The sequence below is a fragment of the Triplophysa rosa genome, linkage group LG14 (assembly GCF_024868665.1).
Source record: "Triplophysa rosa linkage group LG14, Trosa_1v2, whole genome shotgun sequence".
NCBI classification, from domain to species: Eukaryota; Metazoa; Chordata; class Actinopteri; order Cypriniformes; family Nemacheilidae; genus Triplophysa; species Triplophysa rosa.
The window spans coordinates 17,611,798-17,628,457 of NC_079903.1; the positions used below are offsets into that span (position 1 = coordinate 17,611,798).

Consider the following 16,660-nt stretch of genomic DNA (forward strand, 5'->3'; position numbering starts at 1 on the left):
GATAGACCATCCTAATCAGAGTTACCATTGTGCAAACCGTAAACATTTCCAATGTGAGATTAATCTTTCAGGGTTTTGTAGTTTGCTGGCGGCAGAAACTTTAGCGTGAATCTCTGATGAATATTTTTTTTTCCGTTCATCGTATCGTCCTGTTTGCGATGGCATTGCTTTGAAATGAAAAGTGGTGTGACTGAACACAACAGGCTTGCATCATGTAAAAACAATATTTAAATCTATATGATCTATTTGATTTGCTTCTAGCCGAAAGATTGACTTCTGGAGATGAAAGCTGTTTGAAATTCAGTTTGATTCTTGTATTTGTACTACGAGGGCATTTCGGGTTACTAAGCTTAAATATTTGATTAAATATTCAAACTGTTGGTTTAAATTAACCTAGAAATGTCCATATTTGACCCAAACATGGGTTGTGACAACCCAACACAATCTCGCAGGAATTTGTAACTATTTTACGAGGTGGCTAATTTGTATGAATTTGTACGATATAATTCATACGTTTTATTACAATTTGCTTTTGCTACAGTGACGTTAGGTTTAGGGGTGGCATTAGGGCAGCGGCTTAGGTGTTGCTTTTTTCTAATAATCATGCGTTTTTGAACAATTTACATTGTATGATTTCACACGAATTTGCCACCTCATATAATAGTTACGTATTCCTGAGAGATCAGGTTAAACAACCCAGCATTTTTTGAGAGTGCACCCTCTCACGTCTCAAACTAATAATGTAAAAAATCCCTTTCTCCCTCAGACAGGTCATAAACTTCATTGCTTAAATTGAAGTAATGTGCTACAAAAAAACATAATCTGAATCAGGAACGCTGTAAATAGAAAAAGGCTGACTCCACCCCTAACAAACAAATAACTAGAACAAGATCACAGTTTTGAATCTGGCAGGTAATAAAACTGTGGTTGCTCAGACATTGTGAGTCAACTACATGAAAATATGAGTTTGCTTGGCTGATGGGTTTCACTCCACCCAAGTTCAAATGTTCTGGTTTCTGTGTTTTTCCAAAAACATTTGCTTGTCTGGCATGTAGACATTTAATTGAGTGTTTACCAATGTGTGGAAATGAAATTATTAGTTGAGACACATTTAGTCCAATATTTTATATGTATGATGTCTCTTATAAAACATTCATAGTCGTTTGGAAGGCCTTTGTTGGCTCTGTAGTCCAAGCCTCAGATGGCATAACCTGATTTCATGGGAATTTGCAACTTTTTTTACGAGGTGGCTAATTCATATGAATTCGTACGTTATGAATCGCACAAAACTGAACGATTACTAGAAAAAAGCAGTACTGAAGCCCCAACCCTAACCCCGCCCCTTTACGCCACTGGCGCGAAAGCAAATCATACAGAAATGTACGAATGGGATCATACGAATTAGCCAAAATTCGCCACATTGTAAAATAGTACCCCCACATTCCATTTACTTTCTGATGCATATTGCACATAAAACTTTCTAGATTTGGAAAGGTCTAATCTGATTGGCTGACTTTTTACAACTTTGGGAAGTAGGGGATATAAGGTTAAAAGTCACATATAACCTTATACAATATGCTTAACATGTAAACTCAAAGTGGGGTTGGTTTACAATGTTAGCGATTTTTTTCAAGGTAATTCTTAACAAGAATAAACTACAATGTGGACAACCTTTTGGCATTTAGTGACAGATCTAGCTAGGCATGTTCCTGGTATATTACCTTGTATCAATTATAGTTTTCTTGTCAACACTAAGAAGATATGATGTTTTAGTACCTAGAAATTACAGTAATACATGCCTACATTTAGAGCGGGACTGTAAAATAAAGTGATACCAAACTTTCGATATGACAGTACATGACAGTGTTTCCAACCCTGCAACAAAGACATCTCTCATTCATTGTGCTACTGGAGGAAGACATATCTTTATTTTTCTTTCCCATACAACATTTTTCCGTTTTTAGCACTCAGGGGTCTATAAGACAGATTCCTCTTCATTTTTCATCCAAACCTGCAGCCAAGTCTACCTTTTCCCTGAACTCCATTCATATAAATAAACTCCATAGTATATTTTTCAGGAAAACTTCATCTCCTGTCTAATGTATTTTTGTATCTGGACTTTGGCATGTCCTCTAGATCCCACGGGCTCGAAAACATTATCACATGATGTAGACTTCTGCATATGATGCTTCTGCTCAGCAGCTGAAGTCTGAGGTCATTGTGTGGTTTATTTACATGGACTTTTGCTAATGAAGAAATATCAAATATTTATTAGTGTGAAACTATGTGTGTATATGTTAATAAATGAAACAAAACAACTGCTCGTACCATAGAAAACAGAGCTGTATCAATTATTGTTTTAGGGAGGTTGACACACAGTTAAATACAACATATGGATGTGTTATGTGTTATATCTAGTATTGAAGCAGTCACTTTAATTTCTAAATTTACAAGACTTGTCTTCATTATTTTGAAGGTTTGTGTGAGGAAGAGATGTATATCTGCCATATCCGTCTATGAAAGAACATGATAAAGGTATCTGACAATGTTTTGATGAAGATGAATGCCACTATAAATGATGAACATATGTAAAACCGTCAAGGTAATATTGTTGCAAAGGATGTTGAGGTTTTTCTGGAAGCATAATAGTCATTAGGCTATGCTGATGGATGTGTTGATAAAAATATTTGGAAAATTGTTCGGCGCCATAATGAAACTATCGAGTTCCGTGCGCAATACAAGATCCTAGGAGTATGTCAACAGGATTTATACGCAAACAGACATTGATTTGTTCTTTTGCTGTCTCTCAGGATTGATGGGGCAAGAAAGTAATTCAAGGTCATGGCTCTGGTTCTGAAGCAGATGAAACAGATGAAAGTGAATGTTATCCAGGCGTTTAACATACTCCTCTTAGATGGGAGGAATCGTTTGGTTACACAAGTTGACGTGGAAGCTGTTGCCTCTGTTCACCCGAACCACATCGGAAGCTTGTAAGAATGACAGATTTCTCAGGATAAATTGGCCTCATCTGCTTTTTCTTATATTTTTGTATTTCTTTTTTGTCTCATGCTTTCTGCTGTGAAAAATTTTAAAATATTTCAGAAATGCTTATGGATTTAATGGTTATAATGGGAACTGTAATGATCTCTGTGAGTGGAATGTTATGTAGCGGATGGGAACCAATAGGACATTATTAAATCCTACTGGAATAAGGTTCAAAACATAAAGTTTGCAATGGCTTTAATGCTAAACAGCTGATGGTTCATAGTGGTATTTCTAATGAAAAACATTGAATTTTGTCCGTTCTATTCTGCACGGCTGTAGGACAGAGTGGCTTGAATTAGTTAAATTAGTGGACATGCTGAATTGTTTTCACTGGTAATGCCTTCAAACACAGCAAGGTACTCTTGACAAGAAAAATGTTGCCGTCAGATGCCTGGTTTAGATAGACGTCACACTAAATTCAATTCCTTTTTGAGAAGATTGGTGGCACCAAAGTCAAGACCAAATCATGTCATAATATTTTGGCACGCTGTCGCCGCCGCTCGGCGAGATATCATCACTACAACTCCTCTGCACGTGGCGTATGAATATTCATACCGGAGTGGGACGGGACGGCCGTCTGCCGAGGTGTCGAGTTTCACTCCTGGAGGTTGAGACTGTGTTTTTGGAAGTGTGGACTTCAGAGTTGGATGCTGTTGTCGATGCTGACGGGCTGATATCATCCTTGTGTGCTGCGTGCGTTTTGCTGGAGAGAGGCGCTCTCTTGGATCTGGTGCTGCGTATTTGAGATTGACAATAACTGGAAATACACTACTGGAAGTTATTAAGACGCGCTAAAGAGAACTTTTCGGAAGATGGATATAATCTAAAAGGGATTTGCCGAAACGACATTTCATTTTGGGCTTTTTTTCTGCGTTCTTTTGCCACAGGCTGGATCTCTAACATTGGAGCAAGAACAGATGAGTGTAAGTTGCGCATAGAGACGGCCGTTGCGATTTTACGCATTATAACGTTTCTGTTAGAATAAACGCGCCTGCTTGCAGCTGCGCGGTGTAAACAGACAGCTCCGTTTATTATAATGGGGGACATTTATATTCAGTTACAAACATGAAAGAAAGTTTTTTTGTCATTTTGTTAAAAGTCACTACTGAACATTTAACATTAGTAGCCTACACAGGTTGGAGATGCATTTTGAACGAATACAGCTGCTTTAGTTTTACTTTCCCTTACGACAATGAAGGATGACTTAATTCTAGTTCAAGTTTAGTAGGTAGTTTTTCGTATTGATTACTATGCAGTTGTAAGTTTATGGCTACTATGATTTTTCTACTAATACCATGCTTAAACTATGCATAGTACTGTGCAATACATGCTGGTGGAACTTTAATTTCGTTTGTGTTGTGTCACTTTAGAAGTTTGATTTTGTTTTTAGTTAGGTGTTATTCTTTTTAACCGGTAGGCCAATGTATCTGCAGTCCGGTTGAAATGAAAATTTAGTGCTATTTGTGTGCATCTTATGCTGTTTGTAGGTTGATTCATTTTCTGCAATGGCCCTGCACAATGCACACATTACAAATATCTATATTTGATGAAAAATGAGGTTAGACAGCCCTAAAAATTCAAGCCTCAGTTGGTTAGGAGAGATGCTGCGGTTCACAGTTGCAACTGCAGCAGTTTAACCACTGAACATCAGTTATTTGTATATTCTGCCCTGCTGTTTTTCATCTAGTTTGGTATTGGTAACCCATGCTCAGCCCACAAGCGTTCCCAAACTTTTCTTTTCATGAAGGAGGCGCGTCTATATTGCATAAGTTTAGTTTTTTTATGCTTTTAGGAGAAAATAGAGAAAATAGTGACTGCCCTCAACTGTCACTTGTGTTTTAGTCTGCAAAAACTTTGGGAGGTGGACTTTTTAAATTGCATTGGAAACATGAGTGTCCTTAAAATGATTAGAATAAACTATCATTATCTTCTGAAGCTGAACAATATATATTTTTCTAATCCCCAATCCAACAAATTTAAGTCCATCATGTGATGCCATGCTCTGCTATGAGATATATTACATGCAAAAATTCCAATTAAATTACAGTTTTGATGTATATATTCATGTCCACCAGCTTAACCTTTCTGGGCTCTGCAGTAGTATTTGCTGTGATATTTTTGGCAGCGTGTTGCACCTCGAGGAAATCGATTTCAGAATAACAGGGGCAGATGTCCAGTGGTCATTTATTTAACTCGGTTGCCGTATAGATATTCTCTCCTTGCGAGGCATTCCTTTTAAATTAGTTCATGAGTGGAATGCTTTTGTTAGCCGTGCAGAAGTGCTGTGCTTTTGTGTCTGTGACTGGCCCGAGCTTCATCCAGACCACATTCCAAATGTCCCTCTGAGGCCTATAATAATTAATATTCATCAAGATAACAGAGTTGTTTCCAGCCACTGTGGATTTGCTTTTATTTAGCTATCACGCTGTATAATCAACTCGCTTGATTTCCAATTTTTCTGGTTTGTTGTTGCGCTGATGGTTGCCATGCTGCCATACTGCAGCCACTGTTTCCGTCGCTCTTTAAGTCGATTAGACTATAAAGCGCCACCCATCACTGTCCCGCGGTGCATTTGTTAAACGCCACATGGTTGCACTCTTGGTTTTGGGAGTTCTTGGGATATGAATAGTGACTCCCATTCTTTTTCATTCAGTTGAGATGAAGTCATGATTTGGAAATTAACCACCATCCTCATGCAAATAAGCAACAGGCTCTATCAGGTCATTTATATTATAGTGGAGTTTAAAGGTATAGTTCACCCAAAAATAAAAATTCAGTCATCGTTTACTCACCCCTCTTGTCATTTCAAACCTGTATGACTTTCTTTCTTCTGCAGATTGCAGAACACAAAAGAAAAACATTTTGAAGAATGTTGGTAACCAAACAACGGCGGTACTCATTGACTTCTATTGTATGGACACCAAACCAATGCAAGTCAATGGGTACTGCTGTTGTTAGGTTATCAACATTCTTCAAAATATCTTCTTTTGTGTTCTGCAAAAGAACGAAAGTCACACAGGTTTGAAATGGCAAAAGGGTGAGTAAACGATGACAGAATTCTCATTTTTGGGTGAACTATCCCTTTAAATAAGAGTGGCATCCTCGATTTGGCAGCCACTCTAAAACATCCTGATTCCAATAAATCAAAGACAAAATGACTAGGTGATTGTAAACTAGACAGGAAGTGTAGTTCATGTAGCTGAGCAAAGCTTTAGAGCTTTTTTAGTTTTTATATTAAGGTCGTTGAGTGGTACGTATAGTTTGCTGAGAAAACAAGCATGAAAACAACGTTAGACAGAAACGAACCCTGACCTTTGACATTCTTGGGTGAGCCAAGATCTGGATTTTAGAATTACAGCACAACAGGTCACAACACAGTTACACACTTAAAACTTTACATCACTGTTGATCTCATCACTTTGGCTCAACGAAAGATTGTTTGATGATCAGACGATTCTCATACCTCTGCTGTGGTGTAGTTAAACTCATCCTTACAGGTCTCTGGTGGAGCACTAAAACTCTACAAAAGTTGCAACATCTGCTCTCCAGAGTTGCGTACGGGGTGGACGGCATCCAAAGGGGTGGATTGCATGCCAAAGGGCCGTTGCCCCCTACGTCTGCATTTGTCATTAGGTTGTGAAGGAAGGTATGTCCGTAAACATACAGCCATGTAAAGTACCGACTGTGTGTGTGCGCATTGTATTATACCCAAAAATATTTTTTCTGATAATTCGCTGGCTGAAGTTTTAGGAACCCACATGGTGAGCTCTGTGAACTCTCACAGGTTCGCCCTTAAAATCAGTGCAGAAAACCTGTTGAATCTGTATTTTGAAGATGTCACTGAAAGAGCCAAAGACTCGGCCATAGATTATACAAAAACATATAAGAGACAACTGTCAAAGAAGCGTTTGTAATGAAAGTAACCCGAGTCTCCTGTGGGACAGGCAAAGACAAAATACTTCATCCGAAGCTTATACATCTTAGCCCGCTATAGATACAACTCAAATATACGGTCGTCCATATAGCAACAAGCATACCGGACACGATCCCTCTCTTTGAAACAATTTCCAAATGGGATGGTACAGGCAGCGTTCAGTTAAAACTACACACGGTGAATTTCATAAACTCTCCCCTGAACCCGTCTGCTCGTTGCCACCAGATGTTTTTCATTTCTCACCGTAACCGAAGCTGTATCAGCTGGTGTCATGTTCAAAGCACCCAGCAGCACGTGTGGTTCTTTGTTTTCCTCGGACCTTCATCCACAAACATTTCCACCAACACACTAGGCAGGTTGGAAGGTGTGGGAAAAAGATGGTCCCCCGAAGCCAGAACATCTTCAACGCTAGCCAAACCACAGCTGATAGGGCCTCGTTTTTCCCATGCCACACGTGTGTTTAATGTAGTTTGAGTGCACGTACATATCTGACCACAGATGGTTTGCTTCTTTCCCACCAGCTCCCGTAGAGCACCTCTTGTCCTGTGCTAGAGTGCTGTTTTAGAAGAAGCTTAAAGGGACAGTTCACCCCAAAATGAAAATTCTATCTTCATTTACTCTTTTTTAAAATTCTTTGTTCTGATGATCACAGAGAAAGATATTTGCAAGAATGTAGGAAAGCAAACCGTTCTGGGGCACTTTTGACTACCAATACAAGCATTCTTCCAAATATCTTTCTCTGTGGTCAACAGAACAAAACAAATGTATACAGATTTGGAACAACTCGGGCATGAATAAATGATCACAGAATTTGGGCATTTCAAGCAAGTTGATTACTGTCCGATTAAGATATTCTGTTATTGCAGATAAATGCTTAAAATGAGGGTTTTCTAGCCAAATCTGTCTCACTGCTAAATTCAAAGCACCTCGAAATGATTGATTTGATCATATACCCAGATGTCTTGGAATCGATCACGATATGATTGGCTAGCTTTGTTGCTTTCTCGGATTTCCTTCAGTTACACTGTAAAAACAAGAATTTTAGAAAAATAATCTCAGTATGATAGAATGTTTGCTTGAGATCAAGTGATAGTCAAAATGAAGGTAATTTGGCCCAACGATAAACATCCTTTAAAATGGAAAGATTTGATTTACCAGCTGTTTAGATAGATGGTGTAATTTCAATGCTGGTAAGGTCTCATTTTAAATGTATTTTTTTCCTTTCTGTGTTTGCTCTATCCTCTAAAATGAAATAACCAATATAATGTCTTAGACCTCGTTCGGCCACTCAGTCTAAAGTTTTAAAGTGATAGTTGACCCAAAAATGAAAATCCTGTCATCACTCACCCTCTTGTCATTTCAAACCTGTATGATTTTCTTTCTTCTGCAAAACACAAAAGAAGATATTTTGAAGAATGTTGGTAACCGGCACCCATACACTTGCACTGGTTTTGTGTCCATACATTAGAATTGAATGGATGCCGGCGCTGTTTGGTTACCAACGTTCTTCAAAATATCTTAAGAAAGTCATACAGATTTGAAATGACAAGACGGTGAGTAAATGACGACAGAACTTTCATTTTGGGTGAACTATCCCTTTGAAAAACATAATTCTTCACAGCAGTCTTCAAACGCGAGAGTTGCTGGAGGTGTCGTAGGCTGACAAGGATGTCTTTCAGTGCTTGGGAAGACTTTCTGGAGTGATAGATGATCAGGGCTGGTCTGGCCAGCTGTGGTTGTTTTCATCTTCAGCGTATTGGCCAAAGTGGTTTCAGTGTTTAACAGTGCTGCTTCTTTGGGATTGTTTAGCCCCAGATTCTTGCTCTGTCAGAACTTTGGAACCGTTGTGTGAAATAAAAGCGCAGGCTAATAGGGGAATGCTGTGATACTTATTTAGAAATATTAGTGGTCTGAAAAGCCACAAATCCGCTATCTCCTCTTCTTTGGTAAAGAAAGTGTACAAAAATACCCTAAGGTGGTTGGAACCAGCAGGTGCGAACAGCTCGGTGACCGTTATTAGAAAATAACAGTCTTGGATTGATGTTATTGGGTGCTTGCTTTGAAATAAATAGGCCATGCCTGTTTTCGTTTTAGCTGTGTCAGACTTTGTCAAGGGATAGACTGTGCCTTGCATGACATGTTTTCTTTTTTCCCTAAACGGACCATTTTCTGTAATTAGGCCATGTGCCCTTTGTCGTATTATGTGGTCGGGGTCAAACACATGACCCAGTGCTGGAAAGATGCCCAACGCTAAAAAGTCAGAAACATTATAAAGTTACACTGCCAACAGAGTATTAAGATACAAAGCTAATGTTCTAACCTTTAATTCGGTTTTTAACCTGTTAAAGCCCCAGTACACTATATAAATATATGATCCATGAATAAAGGCATATAGATCTCACGTGGAAAGTCCTTTAAGCCTGGGCAACAGCCACATGCCGCATGGTGTGGTTGTAGCTTTCCTTCTGCAATCCAGGAGGGTTTCCCGTCATGCCATTCAGTTTAACAAGGCATTAAATGCAAGAATAAGAAACTTATCTTGGACAGAAAATAGCAGCGCTCTGGGTTTGTTTGCTGTGGTGCACATCCAGACTTTTGGAAACTTGTTGCAGCGTTTAGTTAAAGTGGCACACGTGTGTAGGGTTCTTAAGGCATTTGAAGAACAAAGACAAGGTTTGAGCCTTGGTGTCTGGAAAGGGGATCATAATGTTTTTCTCCTAGTAAATACTCTAAGAAAGCTTCTATGACTAGGAGTGGCAATTGCAGTTTAGTATTTAAAGGCATAGTTCACCCAAAACTAAAAATTCTGTCGTCATTTACTCACGCTCGAGTTGTTCCAAATCTGTATACATTTCTTTGTTGTGATCAACACAGAGAAAGATATTTGGAAGAATGCTTGTAACCAAACAGTTCTTAGCCACCATTGACTACCATAGTAGGAAAAATTACAATGGTTGTAAAAGTGCCACATAACTGGTTGCTTTCCTACATTCTTCAAATTATCTTCTTTTGTGTTCGACAGAACAAAGAAATGTATAAAGCACTTTTTCCTACTATGGTAGTCAATGGTGGCCAAGAACTGTTTTGTTACAAGCATTCTTCCAAATATCTTTCTCCGTGTTGATCACAACAAAGAAATTTATACAGATTTGGAACAACTCAAGCGTGAGTAAATGATGGTCGAACTGTTCCTTTACGTTGAGTACACTAAACATAAGAAGCATTACTTGAGTATCTTGCGTTTTTGAAAATTAAGCCTAAGATGAATGCCGGTGCTTGATATATAGCTTCTATTTTTGTCATCATGTACTTAAAGGCTTTTAAAAAGAAATGTTTGATAGTGTACATTAATCTATGTTGGAGGTAAAGTGTGTGTGTGCTTTTAGTTTCTTAAACATATGAAAGTGTTTCTGCTCGTGTGTGTGTGTGTGTGTGTTTTCAGTCCCTGTGATGCTGACAGACTGAAATTAGCTTTGGATTCCCATATGCACAGGGCAGGCTTCCAGCAGACCCCAATTACAATGCAGCAAAGCCAGAAGAGGGTGCAGGGCAGACTATGTGGAGCCCTACTGGTCTGCTCCCTCACTCAGTCTTACTCACACACGTTTACGTAGCTAAATTGGGGACATACTGCCTCATCAGATTCTATTGTTTTACACACAGATAATTGTAAATACTAAAGACTAACTGTATCCAGAAGGTTCTTTTTTGTTTAGAAAGTTTTGGCTTTTTAATATGTGAAGTAAAACATCTGTATATTAAGGGTTTCCCAGTTTAGGGCATAATGTTGTTGCTGATAATGCTGATAATGTTGTCAGATTTGTTGATTATGTAGTTATTTATATTTAGATTATTTTAAATGAAAATATCACGTACTCACCTTCTTGTCATTTCAAACCTGTATGACTTTCTTTCTTCTGCAGATATTTTGAAGAATTTTGGTGACAAAACAACGGTGGTACCCGTTTACTTCTACTGTATGGACACAAAACCAATGCAAGTCAATGGGTATCACCTTGGTTCGGTTAACAACATTCTTCAAAATATCTTCTTTTGTGTTCTGCTGCAGAAACACACTCATACAGGTTTGAAATGGCAAAAGGGTGAGTAAATGATGACAGAATTTTCATTTTGGGGTGAACTATCCCTTTAATTAATAAGATTTACAATATTAATGGAGACGAAAATTGCCGTTTACAAGTATAGCCAAACACTTATACTTTTATGCACGAGGCGACGCTTTTAACCAAAGCCGCTAGCATTTCATTGAAGGTGTACAATTGATCAGTTCGTGGATTCTGGAAAATGAACCCATGACCTCGGCATAACTAGCACTGTTCACTACTGTTTGAGCTACAGGAACACACACACTGTTTCTACAGACTTGACAGACTACTTTTCAAAGACACACAGCATGTTCGCATCTGACTCACACACAGACACTGAGACGCACTTTTAGGACACCAGTATCGTCTGACTCATTTACACACACTTAATCACATGGCCAGTGGTACAACAATTAAACATCAACTTTGGTTATTTTAGAGTTGGTAATTGACACACACACACACACACACACACACACACACACACACACACACACACACACACACACACACTCACACACCTACTGTACTTCTGACAGGAAAAAGATGTTCAAGTTTTACATATAGCTGATGTCAAGTCCCCTGTAAACCACCGGAGGGAGCCTTTTTGATACAGCCCTACTGTACAGTAAGACAGATGACAGCAAATGATTTCCTTATGTTTCTGTTTTTATTTATTGACTTTATGAGACCATATAAAATTATATGGCTGTGATAGTAAAGAGCTTTATGTAAATGATGTCATGCCTATTTGCATTGATTGAGAATGACATATGATTATTTCCCTTGGCCTGAAATGTATTATACTGTGTGTGTGTGTGTGTGTGTGTGTGTGTATGTGTATGTGTGGGAAGGGTAAACCCTACGGTATGGGGACAAAATGTCCCCACAAAGATGGCATTTTTTTGTCCCCATGAGGAAACAAGCTTATAAATCATACAGAATTAACCTTTTTGAAAATCTAAAAGAGCAGACAGTTGTGTGTGATTGTTAGGGTTAGGGGGTGGGTTAGGTGTAGGGAATATGATATACAGTTTGTACAGTATAAAAACCATTGCGTCTATGGAATGTCCCCATAAAACATGGAAACCCAACATGTGTGTGTGTGTTTGTGTGTGTGTTTGGTAATGCAGATCGAAACAGCTTATTGTAAAAGTGTTTTCATTTTCTATCATATGAACTATTCTGGCACTGTAGACAGCTTAGATTGTCAGATATAAAAACTTTCAAAGCGTCAGAATGTTTGCACGGCTCTCTAGTTTAGTTGATTCAGACTTATCAGTCGCAGCATTATGTCAACTCATTTTGTTTATCACTCTACATCTACGATGTCTTTTTTCCTCACAAAAAGGTTTATTTTAACTCACATTTCAAGTCCATTTACATAAATCATAGTACGATAATATACAATTAGAAATGATAACTATACAGTATACAGATGACAATACAGTGTTTCTTATGGTAAGCCTGTCCTGCACACTTTTTATTCGAGCAAATGCTGCCCGAAAAGGAATTCATATTGACTAACTGTTATGTTTCAAGGACTTTACTCTCTCTTTACTCTTATTTAGTCACCCCCTTTGCATGTACACATAATTAACACCTTTTTCCTGTAGTAATTGTATAGAAGTACCATTCTCTCTCAAAGATAACTAGAAAACCATGCAATTCATTATTCTTGTTATAATTCGCTCCCCCACAACTCTCCATCTTTCATCTCCTTTCTGCTTTGCCAATGTTTCATACCTGAATAGCTGGGTTGGGTGAATCGAGTTCCTGTGACAAGCATACATCAATATTTAGGCTCCTGTCAAACTGAATGTTTATCATTTATTTGCCAGCACATTGGAGCTAATACTGAGATCGTCTGTAAAATATTTGGTTTCACAATTGTAACAGTAAGGTCGTCATATTTTGCAGGTCCGTGAGCCACAATTTTATGGATGAGAAATAACTAATTCCTAGTTTAAAGAGAAACTGTCTGAGGGAAAACTCCAGGGCGACCTTTGTGGTTTTAATATATTGAAATCGGCTGGCCAACATGTTTTTTTCTCTTTACATCGTGCATTAATGTTGGCATTAATATGCCACTGAGTTCACATGCAGTTGAAATGTATGTTTGGCTTCATGTGTAGTTTTTGCATCAGTGTGGTCTGCAGTTGAATAGTTCTCTGAAAAAGTGGACGGTTATGTTAGCCACAGTCTCTATTTTAGGCCTCTGCCAATCACTGCACACATATTTTACTGTAGGAGGACAATCCTTGAGTTTACACCCCTCCATGAAATAAGACGTTGACGATTTCAAGGGCCTTTTTAAGCTGGGTATCTCTGACAAACCTCATACTCTGCATGTCAACATTCTGTCAGGTCCCAGAGTCTCCATAACACCAATTTACTCTGGACTCATGGGTTTTGTGAAGAATGGACATAGACGTTGCAGACAAATGCATGGCCTACTCCAATTTACTTCAACTCAGTCTTTTTTTCTAAGTATGTCCAGTTGCCTTGTGGTTTCGATTTCTCTTCGTACGGGGAAGCTTCTTGGTTAAGCTACAGTAATAACGTATTGACTTATTAGGTGAGAAGAAAATGCAAGAACGCTTGCAAGAAGTGTGTGGTGCTGCATTATTGAAATAAAAACCGTTCGACATATGGAAAGTGACTTAAGCATTCTTGCCATAGCAGAATCTACTTGTGTAATTTGTTTTTTCTATACTGCCTAGTGCCTACTTGACATTTTGTTTATAATGTTTGACAGCTCTGTTACTTCACTTGTGCTCTGTAATCTAACTGTCTTTTGTCCTTTTGTCCTGTTAGGTCTCGTACGAAGCATTGTAGATGAAGAGAGTGACATTGCGAGACGCAAGGACGATGGATCCGTTGCAGAACGATAGGACTTTAAAATGGAGGGTATTGGTGATTCTCTATATCACGCTTGAATTCATGACCGTCCGCTCATTCATGGTGCCAGGAACATTACAGCTGCAATTAGATGAGGAGCAGCCGGCAGGTACTGTCGTGGGTGATATCAGCGCTGGCCTGCCACCAAGAATGACTGCAACCCATTACTTCATCTCAGATCATCAGGGCACAGGTGTCGGCACAGATCTGGACATTGACGAGAGCACGGGCATCATAAAAACCGCCAAAGTCTTGGATCGGGAGGTACGAGACCGTTACAGCTTCATCGCTGTCACCATGACTGGCGTAACGATTGAAGTCACCATCTTAGTCAATGACATCAACGATCATGCACCTGTGTTCCCCCAAAAAAGAGCCTCTTTTAAAATCCCAGAACAGACAACCATAGGCACTAAGTTTCCTCTTGAGCCTGCTGTGGATGCAGATGAGGACCAGCTGACCACGCAAGGTTACATCATCACGGATGGAAATGTGGGACAGGCTTTTCTTTTGGAAACCAAACGGGGATCCAACAAAGTGCTTTATTTGGATTTGGTGGTCAATGCAGTTTTGGATAGAGAGACGAAATCGTCGTATACTCTGCTCTTGGAAGCATTCGATGGTGGGTCACCTAAGAGGACTGGACAGATGATCCTGGACGTGACTGTACGAGATATCAATGACAACGCACCTGTGTTCAACCAGAGTCGATATCATGCAGTGATATCCGAGAACCTTCAACCAGGGAACAATATACTGCAAGTGTTTGCTTCAGATGCCGATGAGGGTGACAATGGATTGGTGCTCTATGACATCAATAGGAGACAGAGCGACCCTGAGCGTTACTTTGTCATTGACTCTCGCACTGGAGTCATCACGCTCAACAAACCTTTGGATTATGAGATGAGAAGAGTCCATGAGCTTGTGGTACAGGCATGGGACAATGCCACGCAGCCGGAGGTCACCAATGCATTTGTGACCATCCAGGTTCGAGACTACAATGACAACCAGCCAACCATGACCATCATTTTTCTCAGTGAAGACGGTTCTCCGCGCATCTCTGAAGGAGCACAGCCTGGCCAGTATGTTGCCAGAATTTCGGTCACAGATCCTGATTACGGTGAATACGCCAATGTCAATGTGTCTTTGGAGGGTGGAGATGGAAAGTTTGCTTTAACGACTAAAGACAACATCATCTATCTCATCTGCGTAGAGGAGATCCTGGATCGGGAAGTGCAGGACCAGTATGAACTCAGAGTCATGGCGACAGATTCCGGGACCCCTCCTTTACGAGCAGAGTCCTCGTTCACCATTCAGGTCACAGACGTTAACGATAACCCACCTTTGTTTGACCAGCATGAGTACACTCAGGTCGTTTCAGAGGGGGCTGTTCCAGGAAGTTTTGTACTACAGGTAACAGCAAGGGACAAAGACAAGGGTCCCAACGGAGATGTTCAGTACAGTATCCTACACAATGAAAGAAGTCATTCAGACTGGTTTAGTGTTGACACTGTCACTGGCACCATCACCACGCTGACCCAGCTAGATTACGAGATGGACCCTATGCCAATTTTTACAGTGGTAGCCACTGACAGGGGTCAACCGCCACTGTCCTCTACAGCCGTGGTCAAAGTGATTCTACAGGATATTAATGATAACGAACCGGTTTTTGGAAGCAAATTCTACAACGCATCCATCATGGAGAACACTGCAGTGGGGACCTGCTTCATGGAGGTAGGACTTTTTCTCTCAGTTTTCCGAATGTGTATTTTTCTGATTATTGTGCTAAATAAGCATTGTGTTTTGAGCATAAAGTGGATTAACTTTGTGTATGTTTCAGATAAATAACTAGCTCTTTTAAAGTGTGCAAACCGTATAAATTGAAACAGTCGTTTTAGGAAATTGACTTGGAAGCTGCCGGGATGAATTGTACCATACGATATTGGGAGCGTTCTTAGGTAAGCTTTGTTTGGACTGGACTGCTTTAGTTGGGAGGTACCTGCTCTCCTCAGGCTGTGGGAGATTTGTTCTTTACTGGCTGTCCTCACCTTCACCCCGTTATGGTTTCTGTTGTAGAGCAAAGCAGTTTACAGTTACAAGCAAACACAGCAAGCACTCAGTCTGAAAATGTGTGAGGATTCACCAAGAACGCGGTTGCAGTTGACCTTTTGTCTCATTTGGCCCATAATTCTCAACCCCTGTTTTGTGCTGTCTTAGAGAATGGAAAAAACGATTGCTGTATTTTCAGTGTTTTATCAATGACTGTATAGGGACTTCAAAGTAATCTTCTAATAAGTTTCTCCACAGGCAAATTCAAACCAAGTAATACGTCTCCCAGTAAATCAAAATGTGTAATTTCACATAGTGACATATCAAGTAAAAGACAATTAATGCTTTACTGTGGTGGATTTGTGCTGGCGTGGGTTGAGACACACTTCGCTGAGCTGACAGAGGGCCCAGCAGAAGGGAACTTGGCCCCGGGGCTTCTCCAGAGAGAGGGAGGATCATGGCTGGTTTTCGGTCTGGCCGACTCCAGTCTGCTGTAGACTAGGAATAGGAGCTGCTGAGGGTCAAGTGGGAGGTCTGTGAGGAAAATAAGAAGTGGTATTACTGTAGCTCAGAAGTTAGAAACTGGATCAGAGTCACTCAGGTCTGCAAATCAAGCGAACATCAA

General features: G+C 39.7%; 1 protein-coding gene across 1 annotated transcript in view; it reads left to right on the forward strand.

Annotated features, from left to right (window-relative positions):
* Window positions 1-3,640: 3,640 nt before the first annotated feature.
* dchs1a (dachsous cadherin-related 1a) overlaps window positions 3,641-16,660 on the forward strand; it is a 113,389-nt gene continuing 100,369 nt past the window's right edge. The window contains exons 1-2 of the mRNA XM_057351431.1: window positions 3,641-3,968; window positions 13,903-15,720. Of these exons, the coding sequence (XP_057207414.1) occupies window positions 13,924-15,720 (1,797 nt within the window). The 5' untranslated portion in view covers window positions 3,641-3,968; window positions 13,903-13,923. The remainder of the gene's footprint in view (window positions 3,969-13,902; window positions 15,721-16,660) is intronic.